Source organism: Pungitius pungitius, chromosome 3, assembly GCF_949316345.1.
Source record: "Pungitius pungitius chromosome 3, fPunPun2.1, whole genome shotgun sequence".
NCBI lineage: Eukaryota > Metazoa > Chordata > Actinopteri > Perciformes > Gasterosteidae > Pungitius > Pungitius pungitius.
The window spans coordinates 8,202,257-8,221,083 of record NC_084902.1 but is presented as its reverse complement, the minus strand read 5'-3'; the positions used below and the strand labels follow the sequence as shown (position 1 = coordinate 8,221,083).

Sequence of the window (18,827 nt, the reverse complement as noted above, 5' to 3'; positions counted from 1 at the left end):
TGTTGAGCTAATTGAAATGTTAAATATAATCCAAGTTAACGTTGCTCATCTCAGATTACCAGCCAGACAGGTTCATGTACTAATACTTGTTTATGTTTTTTAATGGGCGATTTGGGATCTTATTCCTTTTATATTTACATTGAAAATCAAAGATGAACATTCTGCATGTGCAGCGATATGTTTGCGTGTGTATTTTTGAATCTGTTTTCTTCATTATTGCTTTAATTATGATGAATGTTCATTGATTATTTTAGAGAAAACTTATTTTCACTGACTGCTGATGAAAGAAATGCTGCTGACAGACAATAGGGAAGGAGAGAAAAACGATGAGCAGTCAGTGAATCCTATCATGAAGAAAAGACTGTCAGTGATTGGGCTTTAAGAATACTTAAAGACGACAGCTATTCGATATCAGACTGTTTGTCTTTCTCCCTCAGAAAAAGAAGACTCACCTTTTTTGCCCTAAATTAAAGATATTTCAGCATTATCTTAACCCCTTTCGATGAGCTGAAACTGAGGCAGTAACATGACCTCCCGTCACACCGATGGTAGGCGCTGACCAGAGGGCAGAGGGCTGCACTTCCTGGTGAGATCTTTTAATGTGCTGCTGTCTCTGTGTTGGATAGGTAGAATTGGAAGGTCTAACGGGCCACATTGAATTCAACAGCAGAGGTCAGCGATCAAACTACGAGCTGAGGATCATGCAGAACAGTCGGGATGGACTCAGGCAGGTAATGTAACTCCCAAATATTATTATTCTAATCTTATGACGGTACTGTCTGTCTTTGACATAATCACACAACTTTTAGAGCCAAATCCAGGTCGAAAGTTTTGATCATTTGAAAAACAAATGTGAACTTGAAAGTTTAAGTTTTGATCTTGTCTGTGTTTTTAATACATGTTTTTCATTCTTCACTTATATATACAGTATATATATATTTTAATTAACTATATTATATTTTTTTTGGTTTTAGATTTTATATTATCAGATTCAAATCTTATATTTTCACTTTCAGAGCTTTTTTTTTCATATTCATACTTTTGACTCTGGTGTGGCGTAGAGGACGGGGCATCATCTGGGAAGGGAGTGCAATCAAAGGGCGATCTTTCAAAGATGAATTCGCTTCTTAATGGTTGACAATTAGCTTGTAAAGTGACTTGTGAAACAATTGGGTCGCTCAAGTCGTCCTCTCCCAACACCGAACCCATTCTCCGGTCCAAAGTTATCCATCGGACTGAAACAATGCGCTGCACGCACACAGGGAAGAGCCTGGCTATCCATCGGCTACCCGAAAGCCCAACGAGGCTAGAGGTTTAACCGTCGTCTGACCAGGATCACGGCCGATGGGTTCTGAGTTACCGAAAGGGACCCCCAACGATTCCTTCGTTTTCCCTCCAGTTTGACAGCGAGGAATCGTTTACCTGTAACTGCTCCACACAGAGCCCTATTGCACGGTCACGATTGCAGGAGGGACCTACGGATGTCTTTATGGCTCGATCCTGATTGTGCAGCAGGGAGACATGATGACACTTCCTCATCCTTCCCAAGCCAACGTGGTGGGAAAATTATTTTGGTTCAAAATGAATTCAGCAGGTGTTTGCTTTGCTGCTGCTATTACTGCTTCTCTGTAACTTTGGACAAACACTAGATACAGGTTGGGATTCTAAAGTACGAAAGTACGACTTTAGCTTAGCATATCAGAGTGGGTTTAAGTGTAGGTTTAAGCATTGTATTGGTCCATTGGTCTCAATTAAGACTATTAAAACCCTTGGATGTCATGGCATTTATTTGTGAATGGCTAAAATTCTGTTCTTTGATTTTGTAACTCAAATTTTGAGACTTCTTAGGGGCCGTCACTCTCTTTGCAAAAGGCAAGAAATGATAGATAACCTAAACTGTCAACAGTGACGACAATTGTGGGCTCTGTTTTTCTGGTGGTATCTGAATGCAGTGAGGCTGCAGTTGACAGAGTCATAAAGTAAAGGGAGACACATTACACGAGCTCTCTGCTCTTGGGGTTTTGTGGCCAGTAGATGCTTGTTTTTTTTATCACAGATCAACATCTGCTCCTGAAAACGGAGGTTCTTCCCGCTCCGTCTTCTCTTTGTCTTGGCCTCTCTCTCAGTCTTATTCAGTCCATACAATGAGAGGATTACCCCAGACTATATGTTTGCATCTTTCCTTTTTATGCGCGTCTTATTACGAGTGAATGGCAGAAACTATTCCGACATTTTTACACTCTGTGCTGGATGATCTACAGCTTGCTCCTAAAACCCTGTTTCCCTGTAACTGTCAGTGCTTTTGTATCTCACATTTCATGTTTAATGATGTAAAAAGATAACTAGAATCCCTCGAGTTTACGCTTTTTATAGTGCAGCACAAAATGATGCATAGGATTTCCCCTCGAAACGCCTGTCTCACCCTGACAGCTGTGTCATCTGTTCTGCTCTGTTTTTCTGTCAATGCTGCGTTGTGTATGATCTCAATTCACTTATCCATAATCCAACAAACCCTCACCACTGCGCTGCGGCGGATAGTCGCATTTCTGCTCTCCCTTATCAGCATTTAAGCACTTGTTGGCGTACTATTATGAGACAGAGACTTGGACAGTTTGACAGCACACAGAGAGGAGTAACTGAGTTTCAAACCTCTGTTTTTAAAGCATTTCACCCTTTCGGCTGGGATCATCTCCCGTGACAGAGGGGACGCCTAGGAAACATGCGAGCTAAGCAGCAGTGTAAAAGAGTCCCACAGCGGCCCATCTTCCTTCATTAACCTTGCCTGTGCCCCCCCCCCCCCCACACCCCTCCCGTGTCCACTCTTTACACTGGCACCGGGCCAGCCAAGCCTGAGGATAACTTTATCAGGCCCAATGCGATGATTCCAACCGGAAGCGTTACGGAGCAGCTCTGGCAGTTATGTCAATGGTGAGCGGCAAGGTGTTCCACAGGGGACGGGATGACGGTGTTGTTTGTTCTGTTAACCAACACCTCCCACATAGTGTTGGGTCGAGGCTGCTTCCGCCAGCCAGAGAGGAGCCAAGGCTTTGGTCGAGATAAGGAGTGTGTGGCTCACCGCATACGGCGTTTGCTTTCAAATGGAACCACCTTGAAACAATCAGAAAAATAATAGATTATTCCTTTGATTTCCAGGCTTTGTTCTCGATGACACCGGCACCTCTGTTCATTGGCCCTCTCAACCACGCTCACTCCCCCTGTCTCTCTCTCTCTCTCTTTTTATGCACCAACAGTGGGGCTACATAATAAACCTTTGAGCAGAACATTTAGAAATAAAAGCTTGGCTGGTTGTTCTTTTGCAAGCCACGTCTAGCCGGTAAATGCACATTAAAATAAGGGGAAAGAACTCCTTTAATGAATTCCCATCTCACACTTATATATATATATACCTGTATATATATTGTGCAGCGAGGTGCATTGTTGAAAGTAGCCAACCTCCATTTCCTCAACCCACACTTCCGGAGGCGCCCACCATCCCCCCCACCCTGATCCCCGTGGATGCAGCATCGATCATCTCGCGCGTGTCCATCAGCTCCTCGGGGCGTCCAACACTTTACAGCTAATCACTGTCAAGTATTGAATCTCTCTTGCTGGCATTTTTGGAAATAATAACAGTTTCCCGCTGCGCTGTCCTCTGTGTTTTATAGCTTTCTATCCAACAGTATCTGTCTGGCTGTCTTTCTATTACTCCGCCTCAGTGTTTTCAGTCACCATCATTAGGTTGTTTTCTCCAGTACTCTTAATGAAAAATGAGCCGAAGTCACTGGATGGGCTTCGCCTTTGCATCTTTATTGCAACCATTAGGATTCATTGGTACGGCTGGATGGCTTTGGGAATAGAGAAGGATTTGGGAATAGAGAATCATGAGCTACAACAAGGATCAATTGTAAAGGTCTGCACTGGTCTTCTAGCTGGTCAAGCAAGGATTTATATATATTTTTTAACTAAACAAAGCACACTTTTCACCCCCGTTCTAGTAAACTTCTGGATTCATGTGGTCTCAAATTTGACTTTTGAAGCAGAAGGTGTTTGTTTTTGTAATTGTTGATTGATTGTTGTAATATTGACATTGTGGCGCCTCAAATGTATTATTAATGCTGTACATTCCAAACTTTAAATCAGATAGCTAGAAACTGTTCTTTTGGTTTCTTTTGTCTGAATTATTGTGCATTTTGAAAAAGGGTGGTCTTTTTTTAAAACTCATAACAGTGAGCGATAAACTATAATATGATTTGAAAATGACCCCTCTAGAGCGCCATAACGATTCAACGATAATACACAAGTAGATTTCCAACGCTTTAAGCTTGGAAAAAAACATTTCAGATGGATTTTTTGAGCATCCTATTACTGGAATATGATGTAGCAGAATTACATAACAACCTTTATTTGTTCCGTTTTGGCGGCGTAAGTACATTTCCCTGCTGCTCCAAGTAACAAGCGTCACACTTTCCTCGCTACACCAGCACCTGTAACCAACACAATATCCACACAGGAAGCAAAAGAAACAGGTGGAGGGGCAGGTTAAATAGAAATGAGGAAAGAGTAACGAAAGAGTGAGAAACGTCTTAAAAGAGAAAAAAAGACAAAAGCAAAGATGCAAAGACAAACTCATACAGTGTCAAATTATGTTTCTGCATGTCAAATATCAGCTGGAGCTCTTTTTATTCCCACCTTTTCGTTTAAGTGGTCACCACATCTAATTCTTGCAGCAACGAGAATGCCTAATCATATTAAAGGAATAGACTGTAATCCTCTATATCCTTTTGCTACGGCTATTCACAAGCCAGTGTAATGAGCTAGATAAGGGAGAATAATACCGAGAACTATCTTGGCTTACGTGTGCAAATAGGAACGTGTGTCTGAGAAACTATTTTCCAGATGGTGTGACCACCACGAGTAAGCTGTAAAAGAATATAATTCTGGATATATACACAAGGATAATATATCTCAACCTGTTCCTATGAACGAACAGACGGCGTTCTCCTCTTTATGAAAATCAAAAAGAAGAGGGACTTCTTCCAACTGCTTAAATCAATCACGGCCTCTTCTATTTTGGAGGGGTTCAGAAGTATGAGCGTACTTTATTGTGACACTGCGCTCTGTGAGCCGCTTTATGTCCACACTTGGTGTGTGTGTGTGTGTGTGTGGCTTTGGCGCCTGCCGCCTGCCGCCTGCCTCCGCTCCCGATCGCCTGTTACAAAAACAACCCCCGGCTGCAGCACACTGACGCAGCCCTCCAGTCTCTCTGCGGCCGCCCCGGCCTCCGCGGACCCGGCCTCCGCGGACCCGGCCCTCATTTTCTGCCTGGATCTCAGTGACAGCAGCCCGCTTGGAAACCGGAGGAAGCTGTAAAATGAGTAATCATTGCAGTTTGCGGCGGGCCCGCTGTTGCCTGTTACAGCGCTGGGCTCCGTTCTGTGTGAGAATGCAGTAGACGGGGGGGCCAACCAGACGCTGCATCTGGGTGTTTTATGTGATTATTTATGTGCGTGTGTTCGAGCATACTAAATGCACACATGTTCGCATCAGTGCATTGCAGGGGGGCGGGGGGGGGGAGGGTCGAATCGCTCTTTGCCAACTCCTGGAGAGAAGAGAAATGCTAATTAAGATTTTATAATCGAGGCACTAAATCACAGCCGTAGTGTAGAAAAACACATGAGACACAAGAGAGGAACAACCGAGGAAAGAAAGAGAGGTTTGAAGTTAAATGGTTCGTTGGGAGAGAGGGCGGAGCAGGGAGCAGTTAATGAAAAGGTCACAAAAGGATGTGGTGGCCAGAGGTGGAACAGGCCGAAGGTCGACTCGAGCATGACTCAAACCCAGTTGTTCTCATTAAGTCCACAGATGCTTCGCTAAATTCATTGCTCCAGGACAGGTTTTGCGGCGGACTCACTAGCACACTCATAATGCGTTGTTATGAAGCCTGCCAGGGTGACGCCTGTGTTGCAGTGTTCACGGCTGTGAAGAAAAAAAGATGAATGAAAATGATCTGGGACATTATTACAGTGACTGGGACTACCCGCAGTTTGGCCTGAAGGAGCACATGTATTTCCTCATATTGGTTTATGTAGTATTTTTGCCTGATCAGAAAAGTGTAATGCCATCAACATAGCTGGAAAATCTATCTATTTACTTGTTATATAGTACATATTTTCCATTACTTTCACAAACATAATGGAAATCTCTGCCTGCTTGAATGTGCAAACTGCCCGAATAACCCCTGGCAGACTGAAATAGAAAGTCTTGGTCCCAACCCGTCCCCTTTTTGGTCAAGGCAGATTGCATTTGCTGCAGCATTAAGAATGAATAGCATTAATACAATCAATTGTTTAAGTTTCTAGCTCATGTAGTGAACACTCTCAATGTTTAACGATCACATTTATTAGGGCCCGAGGGCCTTGTGGAACAGGGTGCCGTGGTCAGTGTTGGGAAAGTTCACTTTCCACATGAACTAGTTCAAAGTTCAGTTCACAAATTTTAAAATGAACTAGTTCAGTTCATAGTTCAAACTTTAAAATGTGAACTAAGCTCACAGTTTAGTTCTAGTTCAGTTCTTTTTTTCCCCATATGTTGCTGCAAGCTATTATTTTTCAAAATTATTGCCACAGCCCAGAACCACAGACAGGAATTCTTATCAGTTTTAACACTGAAGCTATACATCAGATTTAATCTTCATATCCAATTTTGAATCCTTATCCAACCAGGGTTTACATTAGCATTGAGGGAACAGCATTTCCCCATTGTTGCTTTAATGTTGCTGTCCATTCACTCCACACCAGCAGCAGCTGCAGCGTTCACCCCTACAGTACATTCTCCAACACATGCTGCTTGAATGGTCTTTTTTTAAATAAGGAATAAAAACACGACAGTTATCATTAAGGTGCAAATGTTTGCAAAGAAAGGTCAGATTCCTCCCATCCTCACCGCCCTTGTCAGTAACTTCATAAAACTCATTTAAATTATTATACGCCGCCTCTTTGCTACACGCTGCTGTCGCCTCCATGCATTTCTTTTTTTTTTTGATGACGCGTGCGCAGTGCAAAGCTGGAGGCTGGTGTTGCCAGATTGGGTGTTTTTTCCGCTACTTATTAAAGCGCGTTTACGGTGTGTTTTCTATAGAAATCTGGCAACGTATTTGAACGACGTTAACCTGACAGAACGCGCCGTTCACAGACACCAGAATGAACGAGTTCACAGTGACGTTCATCGGGCATTAACACAGTACGTTCAGTTCACGTTCGCCCAAAACATGAACGAGTTCATGAACTATCGTTCAATGAACGCGTTCAGGCACAACACTGGCCGTGGTGTGGTGTTCACCACAAATTAGACGGAGGAATTGATATTGAACAATACAATTTCAAATATTAATGAAAATCAAGAGCCTTCAATTGAAGTCAACGGGTCCTTCCCTGAACTGATGAGGGGTTAAGAAGGCCCGTCAGCACTGTTTGGTGGCCTTAGCTTGTGTTATCTCGTCTACATCTATTCAGAAGTAGCCACAGCTCGTACTTTTGTTCAGTGGATTTAAATAAAGAAGATCCTTGGTCGCAATGCACTTTCTTTAACCTTGGATATGGATTTTTTTAAATATCCTCCTCCCACACGTTCTTTGCCCATGTTCTCATTTGTGTGCATTTATATGTCCACATTGTGAGTCTTTCTGAATCTCTGAACATTTAAATCTCCCGGACCTGCCTTAAAACACCCTTTTCCAATTTTCTTAATTAGCATTTGAGCATTTACAGCTTTTAAAATAAACTATAGTCTGGTGTCCTTGTGTCAAGGTCCTCAGGGAGGAGCCGAGCAATAGAGACACCCCTTGTTATACCCATATTCCCCCATATCCAAATGAGCCCCCGAGTGCCTGGAATATCTGAGAGACGCACACAGACACATGCACACTCTCGGACACACACGGGATACTGCACGGGCGCCACTTCAATTTCTAAGAAATGATTTGAACTTCTTTCAGTTAAAGAGTGAAAGTGCTCTTTTGGATTGGATTTATTTATTTCCTGTCAACGCTGCTCCTAAGTTTATTACGGCAATCAGCTTTTTTTCTTTCCCGCCGCTTTTCTTCTGCCCCCCGACCTCGTCCCCGAGAACACTATTACTCCAGCGGCCCTCTCTGCCGCCGATGCAGATGCGCTCATTTCAATTTTTAGCTCCCCGGCTGCTGCAGAGCGAGCGAAGAGGCCGAGGGAAGAGGCCGAGTACAGCTCGGCCCCCGGGAGGGGGAGGGTGGCTGAGAGGGAAGAGAGGTGTGTGGGGGTGGGGGCGAGCAGCAGGTTGACTGATTCAAGGCGGCCTGCGCTCTTTTGCTTTTCCCTTGAAGGACATTATCGTAGGAGCTCGGGTGGCTCAGCACACCACGACATGGCCTGAAGCTCTTTTCTCAGCCTCAGGCTCCAGCAGGGATGAGTACATCTTAACCAGGTCTGAGTGACACACAGGATCTCCTACCAAGGAGCTTGAGCTACTGCCACGGAGGTTAGTAAGTTTAGAGGCCGAGGCGGCCCCTCTGATCTCCTCCAGCTGTGCAGTTCAAACATATTTCCATCTCTAGCTCTGTGTGCGTCAGAGAGGGAGGAAGACACAGGGAGAACTCTGCGTGGCAGTGAGAGGTGTGTACATGTTACAGCTGTGTGATGGTCGGACCGTCATTACAGCCAAGAGGTGAGCATTTTCATCAGGTGTAAAGGTTCCCCAGATGGCCTCCCAAAAACGAAGGTGTTCTGGTGTAGGACACACATTCTGCCAATTTAGTTTTGGCGGGAAACTGTTTTATTTGTCATTGTCAGGGACAGCGTTTTATAAGGGCTCGTGGAAAATTCGTAGATGTCAGTGAAATGTTAGATAGTTGATAGTTGTCAACAAAAGAAGGCTACAGTATTGTATATCGAGACAAAAACTAAATTAGGAAATGGAATGGAACGTTTTCTTTTTTTTTTTTGCCATCAAGGCAAAGTCAATAGAAGGGGAGTGCAATGCATCTGTATGAATTCCTTTTTCACACCACTCACAACTGTATCGCAGAATCTCTGAGGACCAGATCAAGGGACTGTTGCGCCTTCTGCTCTCGCCTCGTTCTTTTTATTTTATTCAGTGTTTTATCAATTGTTATCCACGTCCCGCTAACGGTATTCAAAAGCCCATCAGGACTGAGCGTTCCACTGCGCTCATGTTGTCAGTGTTATTCTGGCCCAGATGATGAGTGATTGTATTTTGTGTTGATTTTGGGAGGGTAGTTCATGTTTCCAGCCTCTGCATTTGCAGCCTGTCAGCCCACATTAACGTCTGAGGATCATCCATTGAACACGGTTTCTCTCTCACCTTGTTCATGTGCCTCCACCCCCTATTTCTGCTCATTTCATTGTGCAGACTGTGCTTTTCCGGCAAGGAATTTAGACTTTGGATTCATCTCCCCGGAACCACACATTAGTGAGATTTCAGTATCATCTTTTCCATCACATCCTCAAGCAACATTTTTTACATTTGCTTTTTTTAATTTTTAATTTTCAGTCTTCCCTAGGCTAACTCTTTTTACTGTTCAGAAAAATATTTATGATGAAGGGAACTGTTATATAAAGTTTAGTTATAACTACATGCCCTCTTGCTAATGTCAGAAACGCTCAGTGGCAAAGCGGTGGCTCAGTTTATGTGCAGAATTGTCTCCACCACTTTATTGCACACAAAGCTGTCTTATGTTATGAGTTAAATGTCCTCAGAGTCCTGAAGGTCAGAGAACGTGTCTCTTTTATTAGATTTCTTCACATTTAGTAATTTAGTTTACTTGAATTTGGATAAACACTAATCACCCTTTGATCAACGTAATTGAATCTATTTATTTTTAAGTATAATGTGTGCTCTGAGATAAACGGGTTTGGTAAAGAATACAAATCTTTGCAACATTAGCATGCATATACCGTACAGGTTAATACCATCTGACTTGGTTGGGTTTTTTTTTTCTTTCTCAGATTTGCATTCACAGTCATTTCCAGCAGGAGTGTAACAGTGCTGGAGACTGTCAGCTGCATGATAGGGCTGCTGATTTAAATGTATGGGACTAGGGGAAAGCTGGGCAGCGTTGCTTACAAGACATATTACTCGTCTTTTGACATATTCTCCCTCAAGAGCGCTCTGCTTTTTTATTTTTTTTCCTCGATTCACTCAAAACGGAAGGAATCCTAAGCCGGTCGAAGACGAGCATTGGATGCAACTGCCTTCTCCTCCGCGTTTCCAAAACACATCAGTGTTACGCGAATCGGAGGCAGAGTGGGTGTGTCAGTCAAGGCAGAGCATATTGAATTGTAGCCAAAAACTTCCAAACTGCATCGGATCAGAGCCAGAAATGAATGCAGTCCTTTGCAATCATCAAACGTCAGTGCCATCAAAATGATCTTCCCTGTTCTAAAAATGGAATTTACGTATTGAAATTCAAATTGAATTTGCCGAGGCAAACACTCGCATCACCGGCGTCCTCCGTGTGTGTCTAGTTTCCTTCTTTGTTTGGTCTCTCGGAGACGTACAGCAGTCCCCTTTCCTCTTTTGTTTTTCTCAGTTTGCACTTTGCAGGCTGGAGATGGGGAATAGATCAAAAGCAAAATGGATGAGCTGTTTTGCAAGATCCCCAGTCTTAACGGATTTCAAGGCTGGGTGAGACTGTGTACGGGTTGCTTGGCTGGGTGTGTGTGTGTGTGTGTGTGTGTGTGTGTGCGAGCGCCCGCGTCTTTGAATGTGTGTATTTGTGTAATATGCATGTAGATGCAAATGTCTGTGTATGTGCGTGAGTGCCTCTGAGCCTGTGTGCCTTTGAGTTTGCCTCTTGTGTCTCTGTTTTTATGAGGCTGCACAATGCACCCTTGAGATCCTACCGAGACTCACGTAGGTGCATTGTAACCTCATAGATATTGTTTTATTTGTTTTCCCGCGTACGCCGGTTCACGCTGTCACTCTGTTTGAATGGATTCCCTTGTGATCTCACATTCAGGGTGATCAACAATGTCGGGGTCAACAATTTTACATTAGCTTGCGTCAAACGTTTGCAGCGAAGTAAGAGAACAAAACACATATCAGCAAATAATCACATACAATGCAGTTTTTGGTATTTTGGCTAAACCCACCCTTGGCCTCCACAGGAGGTACACATTACTAACGTTATTCCTTTTGAGCTGCTGTGAATTGTGTCACGTCGACGCGCCCGACGTCCTTTTTTTCAATTCATAACGTTGTATCTTCATTCTAAACTTTCAGAAGAAAAAAGACCCAACCGTAGAAAAGCTGGTTAGGATTGGGTAATGAGCCGTGGTAATGAGCAATTTGGGATTGGAACACAACCCAAAGGCCTCGCTCAGAGTTTGGAGTACGTTTCCGCTGACATGTTTTGCTGGAGTACGGAGACATTTGGCCGCTCAGTAGAGACGGGGTGGGCAGGCTGGATGAGGGCATCCATTGTTTGATCCCTGCTCAAACGGGGACTCTGCCCTTGTTGGACATGCTGTGCTGCTTTGAAGATCGGCTTTGACATTCAAAAGACCTTCTCTCCGACTCCGAGCTTGGGTCTCATTACTGGGATTTCAACAAGCAGCGTCATTATTCGCCATAAGTCCAAATAATGAGTAGACTGAATAGCTTTTGAAAAAATCACATTTAGGAATTTGTGTGTTTTGTTTTCAGTAGCGTACACACTGTAGACTTCATGGAATAACACTTTTTAAAACTGTTGCCATGTCAACCTTTTCCCCCGCTTGCTTTTCTTCACTTGCCACGGGTGAGAAACTTATCGACCGGCAGGAAACGATACAACGTTTATCCCAACGAGTCCGTAGAGCTCCTTTGTCTTCAATCAGCGCTGTGCGCGCTTCTCCTAATCCTCCCGTTCCTCCGCGGCAGTGCCCGACCACCGCCTGTGTCCGTCCAGCGCCGGAGGTCCGCCTACGCAGATGAGTCACACCAGAGAGGCGCTTTCCGCTCTGAGACGGACCCCCCTTTTTTTTTTTCTCGCTCACCGTTCCATAGAGAAGCCCGGGCCTAATGGTTACACGCACGCAGGCTTTTGGTGGGACAGATTTGATGTGCTTTAAAAAGCTGTCCTCTCTACGGTGGCGGATTCAAGCGGAGGTAAATGTCCGCAAGACGGGTAGAAACAGCATGTTCCTCAGCATATTTCTGTCACGCTGATGCAGCATAACGGTGCTAAAAGAGCAACACAAGTCCGTTCTGGGAGGCCTGTGGAGATATTTTGCTCGACTGCAATTTACACAGCCACACACACACACACACACACACACACACACACAGATATGTGTGTTTTGCCTCAGACTCATTTGCACCGCCGTGACACCTGGATGGTTTAGCCTCGGTGTCAATGGGCTGTGTGACATTATGCTTGATAATGGAGGCTCTTCCTTCTCTTATTTTTGATGAATGTGTCTGTCACTGCGGCTTGTCGTCCGTCACGGCGTCGCACGCTCCACCCACCACGTCTGCGCGCGGCACGTCCTCTGACGGGCAAACCAGCCAATCCTGACGCCTCGACGAGCAGCGGCCCTAATCTCACCCCTCGCGCTGCATGGTTTGGAGAATGAACCCTGAGTAATCCCTCACAGGGGGGCGACGCTCCACTTGTTGTCCCTTTCCCCCACCGCCTCGCCCTTTTTCATCGCTCTCTCACTCTTTATTTTGCATAAACTCTCTCTCTCTTTCTCTCCCGCTCGCGTTGTCTGTGCTTCTTCTCTGTCTCTGTCTCTTGTTCTCTTCGCCTTATGTTCTGCCTCCCTAGATGGCTGCTCCTCATACTTTCTCATTGATTTTCTTGCCGCTTGCCAGCCTCACCGCACCTACTCAGTAAGTGATTGACAGTCCTCTGCCTCTTCCTCCTTCTCTCGGCCTTTTCCTTTTTCTCCTCTGCTTTTCCCCTTTCTCTTATTATTCAATATTCTTCTTCCTGCCTCGCTGCTACTCAGTAAAATAAATAGTGCACAGAGCTCATCAACCATCTAAACTTTGTTTGAATTTGCTTCCTAGATTCAGTGGTTTTGGCCTACTGCACGGCTGTTTACCTGCTGTAATTGCAGTCTGAATCCCAAATGAATGGCACTGCAAAGGAGAAACATCCACTTACCACCTTTTATATTGTTAACAAAGAGAGTCGTATATGGGAATGTGCAGAGTCCTCTCTCAATAATTAAGGCTTAGGAGTCCAATAGATTCTTGGGTTGTGCTGCGGTTAATAATGAGGTTTTGTGAAATGTTTCAATGGTGTTGATTCACCAGATTTGATGCTTTTAACGGTTAGAGGTCCCTTCACTTTAGAGTTTCTACAACTTTAAACATTTATTATAGAATGTGCTGTGATGCACAGAGATGGATGAGATTACTGATGTATTTTTTGGGCCCTTAAATGAATGGCAGCTGTGACGAATATTTCATCAGCTTCATCACTTGTTTGTTGGTGTATTTCCCACTTTCAGACACTGTGTTGTCATCTTTTCACCCCATGTATGCTATGCAACAAGTAGCCTCCCATGTTCATGACACAAATCAACAGTAAAGAAAAGAAAAAATGTTTTGCAGGAATTCTGGCAAAAATCTATTATAGTATTAAAGGATTCCAGTCTTCTTGATAAATAACTCAGTAGCGTGAACATTAGCTTACGTATAAATCTCCCTTACCGCGCCGCTTAGAGTACAGATCTATTTTCACCCCCTGCAGCTCAAAGAGAATTGACGGCACGGGCACCAAATGGCCGTTTCCTTCCCCACCAGCATCTGTTTCTCCTCCTTCCCTGCTCACGGCTCTCTCGCCTGCCTCTCCCTCCTCTCTCTCCACCTCCCGTTCCGGGCCAGCAGTCATAATGCCGGCCCGTCCCGTTGCGCTCGCAGTCGTCGCCCCATGCTCAGACTTCAGGGGACGCCCGCTGAGCCCGACCCGAGCCTCAGACTAACCTCCCACCGCCGCCTCTGCCGTGTGATTGCTCACTCTGATTTTCAGGTTCCTTTTTGGTGGTTCCACAGCGTGTTCACACATTCTCCGTCTCTGTTCCTTGAGGGCGGCGGAGTGTGCAGGCTGTTGTGGGTTGTGCGGATTGATGGCTCCTTTGGTGTGTGCAAGGTGCCGTTTCCCCCAACAAGTACACCAGAGGAAATGGGAGGCCAGATCTTTTTCATCATACTCTCAAAGGAAGTGTTTGATTCCGCAAGCTTTCTCTTCCCTCTGGTTTTTCATACCAGGCATGAGAATGTATCATCAGTGTGAGGGGAGTAGTTAAACAGCCTACAAACGCAGGCTCTGATCAACATGAATGGGTTTTAACCTTTTGAGAATTTTTGGCAACTTAGCCTTGAAACAAACTATGACAAATAAAGGGAAGCTTTTGTTTACTGGAGATTTTCTCGTATTATCAGACTTCAATCTCTGATCTGCAGTTCTGCTCTTCAAACACCATGAATGTCCCAAAAGGTTCTTGCATGTAATCAGCAAACTCATTCCAGCGACATCAACACCAAGAATGTATGACGGCTAAGTTAGATGTTGTATTTCCTCATTTATTCCTCCTATATAATATTCATAATGGACGCAGTGTGATTATTACAATAAGGGATATTACATCTACAGCCTTCAAGACGGGGATGGCAATGTTTACATAATGAGGACAGTGAATGACCAACCGGTGTGTTTTGAATGATTATCATTTGGTTCTCAGTGATCCACGTTCTTATAGTTATAACACATATAGTGTACACTAGCAGGAACACAGTATGCATGTATGGCCTTGCTTTTGATTTATCTCAAAGTTATCCCAGTGCAATAAAAAATACAATGCTCGTTTGTTATTGTCAGTGAAATTGCATTTTTCTCCACCGGCTGCATAAACACAACTTGTAAAGGCAAAATGAGAAGTCGAGTTGTTATAATGATAGTTATGCCCTTTGAGTTGCCCCTGTGTTACGTAACACTGACCAGGTTATCATCAGAAAAAATGCATTGCAATTTTAAATGTGAATAATACCAATCTTGTGCAGTAGAACAGCAGAGACAAATTGGTTCGCACTGAAAAAGTCAAAGTACTGTTGCCATGAGTCATAAGAAAAACACTCCACATTTTCCTCAACAACAGAATTTTTCCATTTATCGTGTGCTTGTGCTGATTTTAACAAGCTCTGCTGTTTGCAGAGTTTTTACAACCATTAGAGGAGCCTTGTAAATACATCAAGTTCAGAGCGTACAAATCGCCACGTTTTCTTTCTCTCATTAAGTATAATGGAGGTGAGAAGAGTAATTTGCCAGTCAGAGCACCGGGAGGCAAAGTAGACGCCCCGGTCTGCAGAGACCGTCGCCTTGGTCTCGACGATCGGACTTGGTTCGAGCGAATGGATTAATGAAAACGGAGATGTCGGAGACGCCTTCGAAAGGGGACGAGAGAGCGGGAAAGACAGGAATCCCGACTCGAGCCGTAATGCAAATGAAAATGTGGCTCTGCGCCACAGGATTTGCCGGTAATTGGTTTAATGAATGCATTCTGTTGCCTCTGATTGAACACGGGCCCCGTGTTCGCTCCTCCAGGAGCCACACGCACGCCCAGCCTTGCTTTCTCTAACCATCACCCTGCCTGATCTGTCCACTGAGAAGGTCAGAAGGAGGGTTCCTTTTGAGAATGAGGAGGTGATTAAGTAGAGATTGTTTTTTTGGGGCCTTTTCCAGCTGACTGATCTGTGTGCGTGTGTGTGTGTGTGTGTGTATCCGTGTGTGTGTGTGTGTGTGTGTGTGTGCGTGTGTGCGTGCGCACTCTTGCAGATTGGCCTGTGGCACTCTGAAGATGGATTGTCCATGGAGAGAAAACTTCCATCAATCAATGTGACGGACACCCTCTTCAACACCACTCTGACCATCACAACAATACTAGTAAGTGGGACGGTTCGCGGGCCGATGCTCTACGTGCACGTCAGCAGCGCTCGGCGTCACTTCACCTGCTCATTTTTGAATCCTTAAAAGCTTATAAATTACAAATTGACAGCATAGCGTAAATAGGTATGACTATGTGGTACAGTTAAGATATTCTTAACTGATCTAGTTACTTGCTCATCAATTAATTAGCCACCTGTTTTAAAGTAAGATGTGTCAGTAGTAAAAAGGATGCAATGCTGCTTCTAAGCTCCCCTTTTCTGTTCTCCGGTGCTTTTCATACCAACAAAATAGTGATGCATTCCTCTCGGCACTACACGAAACCTTTCAGCCTCTCAGTCCGCTGCATGCGTTCCATGTCTCTCTTCTTCCCTCGATGCACACAAACGGACAGTCGCACACACAGACCTGTGCCTCGCCCAGCTCCTCCTCCTCCTCCTCCTCCTCGCCGATGAATCAGGCGATAAGATACCAAGTAGCTTGTAAGCAGTGGCAATTGGCCCAATGGGTTATTCTGGCATTGGCTTATCGGCTGAGGAGCTGTGGGAATGAGGGAAGGACATTTTGCCGGATTTCGCCACTGAACAACTCACTGGTCTCATTGAGGCTTATTGGGATTCAGATGGAACGGTTCATTTCACACTGGAGGGAAAGCGGAAGGGGGGGGGGGAGGGGGGTTGGAGGTGTGGGTGTGTGTGCGTGCGTGTGTGTTTGTTTGGGCCGAGGGGGGGGAGTACAAATGAGGCAATATTTTCACAACGGAAAGCCGTGTGAAAGAAAGAATTGGCCAAGCACACAGCTCTGATTTCACTTTGGAGATATAGAGTCCCGGGACCAAACTCCAGAAGCCACCAAGGAGCAATTTTCGGCGCCTATCACAGCTCATTCATCATGGTGTGATTGCCATGTCGCTGTTATCTCGCTTGTGGGCGCGGGGGGGGAGGGGGGCGAGCCGCAGCCGAAAGCCTCCATGAGAATTCCTTACCTGCAGCACTGGCCTGGGAGACTGCGTGTGTTTGTGTGTGATTGCTACAGCATTCACGGAAAGCTCTCTTTAATGTGGCAACTTGTGTTTGTACCTTGTGTGTGTGTGTTTATGTGCACACTTGACATTGTTAACCTGGCCTTCACAGGGCGGCTTCGTTCCGCCTACGCAGGGCTGTCATCTTCCCACTTCATTTTCCCCGGCATGGGGGGGGGGATGTCACGGTATTGATTATCACTTTACTGCCAGGCCAAAAACCATTTGTTTTTGTAAACAGTGATTGAGCTGAGCAAGAAGATTTTGGTATTTCTCTCTTTACTTTCTCTCCCTCTTTTTTTTGTTGTTCAGTGGTCTGAAACGAGTGCGCTGCTTACTACTATTACTACTACTACTTCAAATAACTGTGTCAAAGACCATCGTAAACATGTTGAATACCACCTGTGCTTACCTGCCATGAGAATTGTTAAAAATAACATAAATGCCGCAATAATACGGTATGAGGCTACGCGCCCCGCCCCACGTGTCCCATACTGAAGTAATGCTTCCTGAGATCCATGAAGGCCATAAATGTGATAGACCTTTCATATTCTTTACTGCATCAGCGGAAGAATTAAGGGACCTGTTAAGGCCTGGGAATGGGAGAAAATAATAGGTATGTTTAATACCATTTCCATCTGAGGGTCGTACTGTCACTGAAATAAAGGAGAAATGGTCTCGCCTCAGCAAAGCCATCAATTACTGCAACGGGGGTCTCAAATAATGTAAGATGCTCATATTTTATTATATCAATAGCCAATTTTTATAAATGACTATATTGTTAGGGCTATATGAATACACTCAGAATTTTATTAACCAATAAATCTACAGAGTCAACAGGATGAAGTTAACATAATTATGAAGTGTGATTTATGTAGGGTTTTCAAACTTAAAATTGCTTTAAACTAATGTAATATATAAAAGATTAGCGAAATATGTTAGATAATAGTAGAACAACTAGACATTACTCTGCACAACTAAACTGTGTTTATACAGAAGAAATAGATTTTAATATGAGAATTTTAGTGGATGCAGCTTCTCCTGAAGAACAAATCTTATATGATGGAGGCCCAAAGACACTGTCGTAATAAAAGAAGCACAGTAGTTGTGGTATTATGTTTTTTCTATTTCATATATATACCTATATACTTATCAGCCCTGTTCAAAGATGGCTTTGATATGCATGGATGATCCGGTCACAACAGGACAGCTCTTAGTACGACTGTGAATGCTATTCAGTTTAAAAATGTACACCTTCTTGTACCAGTGTGTGAGTTAGCCGAAGTACAGTACACACCCATCCCGGTGCCAATTGTTTTAAAGAGCGATATCAGGCGACAAATTACCCTAAAAGCCCATGGAGATATAAAATAAGTGTATATTTTTGTGTTAAGCCGGGACTATTCCAAGGAAGACTCCGAATCTATACTGTTTTGATTTTGGCATACTGCCTCAAGCTTTCTGTTTTTGCATTTTGCTCTTTATTTGCATATCGGGAAAGTGAGATCTGATCCCTAGTGGACACTCAAGACACGGGTTGAAACGAATTCTAAAGAGAGCCTCAACAGAGTTAATTAGAGCTGTTCCTTTTTGATCACATTACCCAAGTTATAAATAAGGCAATGTTTTTTAAGTGGAGCTGGTGGCTCAGAGATGATGATGATGATAATGATGGTGATGATAAGACACCTCATCCAATTTATGACTCCAATATTAACTGGAGTCAGGGAGCATCAATAAGGAATAACTCGACTTCCAATCAAGTATAATGGCGTCCGATACAACCATTAGTGGTGCTTGCAAAAGGTGACCACGACCACTATCCAATAAATACACACATTCACATCGATACATACATGGGGCCACCAAGCCCCCACCTCC

The 18,827-nt window shown here is 44.2% G+C and overlaps 1 protein-coding gene across 1 annotated transcript in view; it reads left to right on the top strand.

Moving 5' to 3' along the window:
* Window positions 1-18,827, top strand: part of grik4 (glutamate receptor, ionotropic, kainate 4) — a 200,086-nt gene that overhangs the window by 161,764 nt on the left and 19,495 nt on the right. Inside the window, exons 11-12 of the mRNA XM_062561160.1 lie at window positions 627-731; window positions 15,818-15,925. Of these exons, the coding sequence (XP_062417144.1) occupies window positions 627-731; window positions 15,818-15,925 (213 nt within the window). The remainder of the gene's footprint in view (window positions 1-626; window positions 732-15,817; window positions 15,926-18,827) is intronic.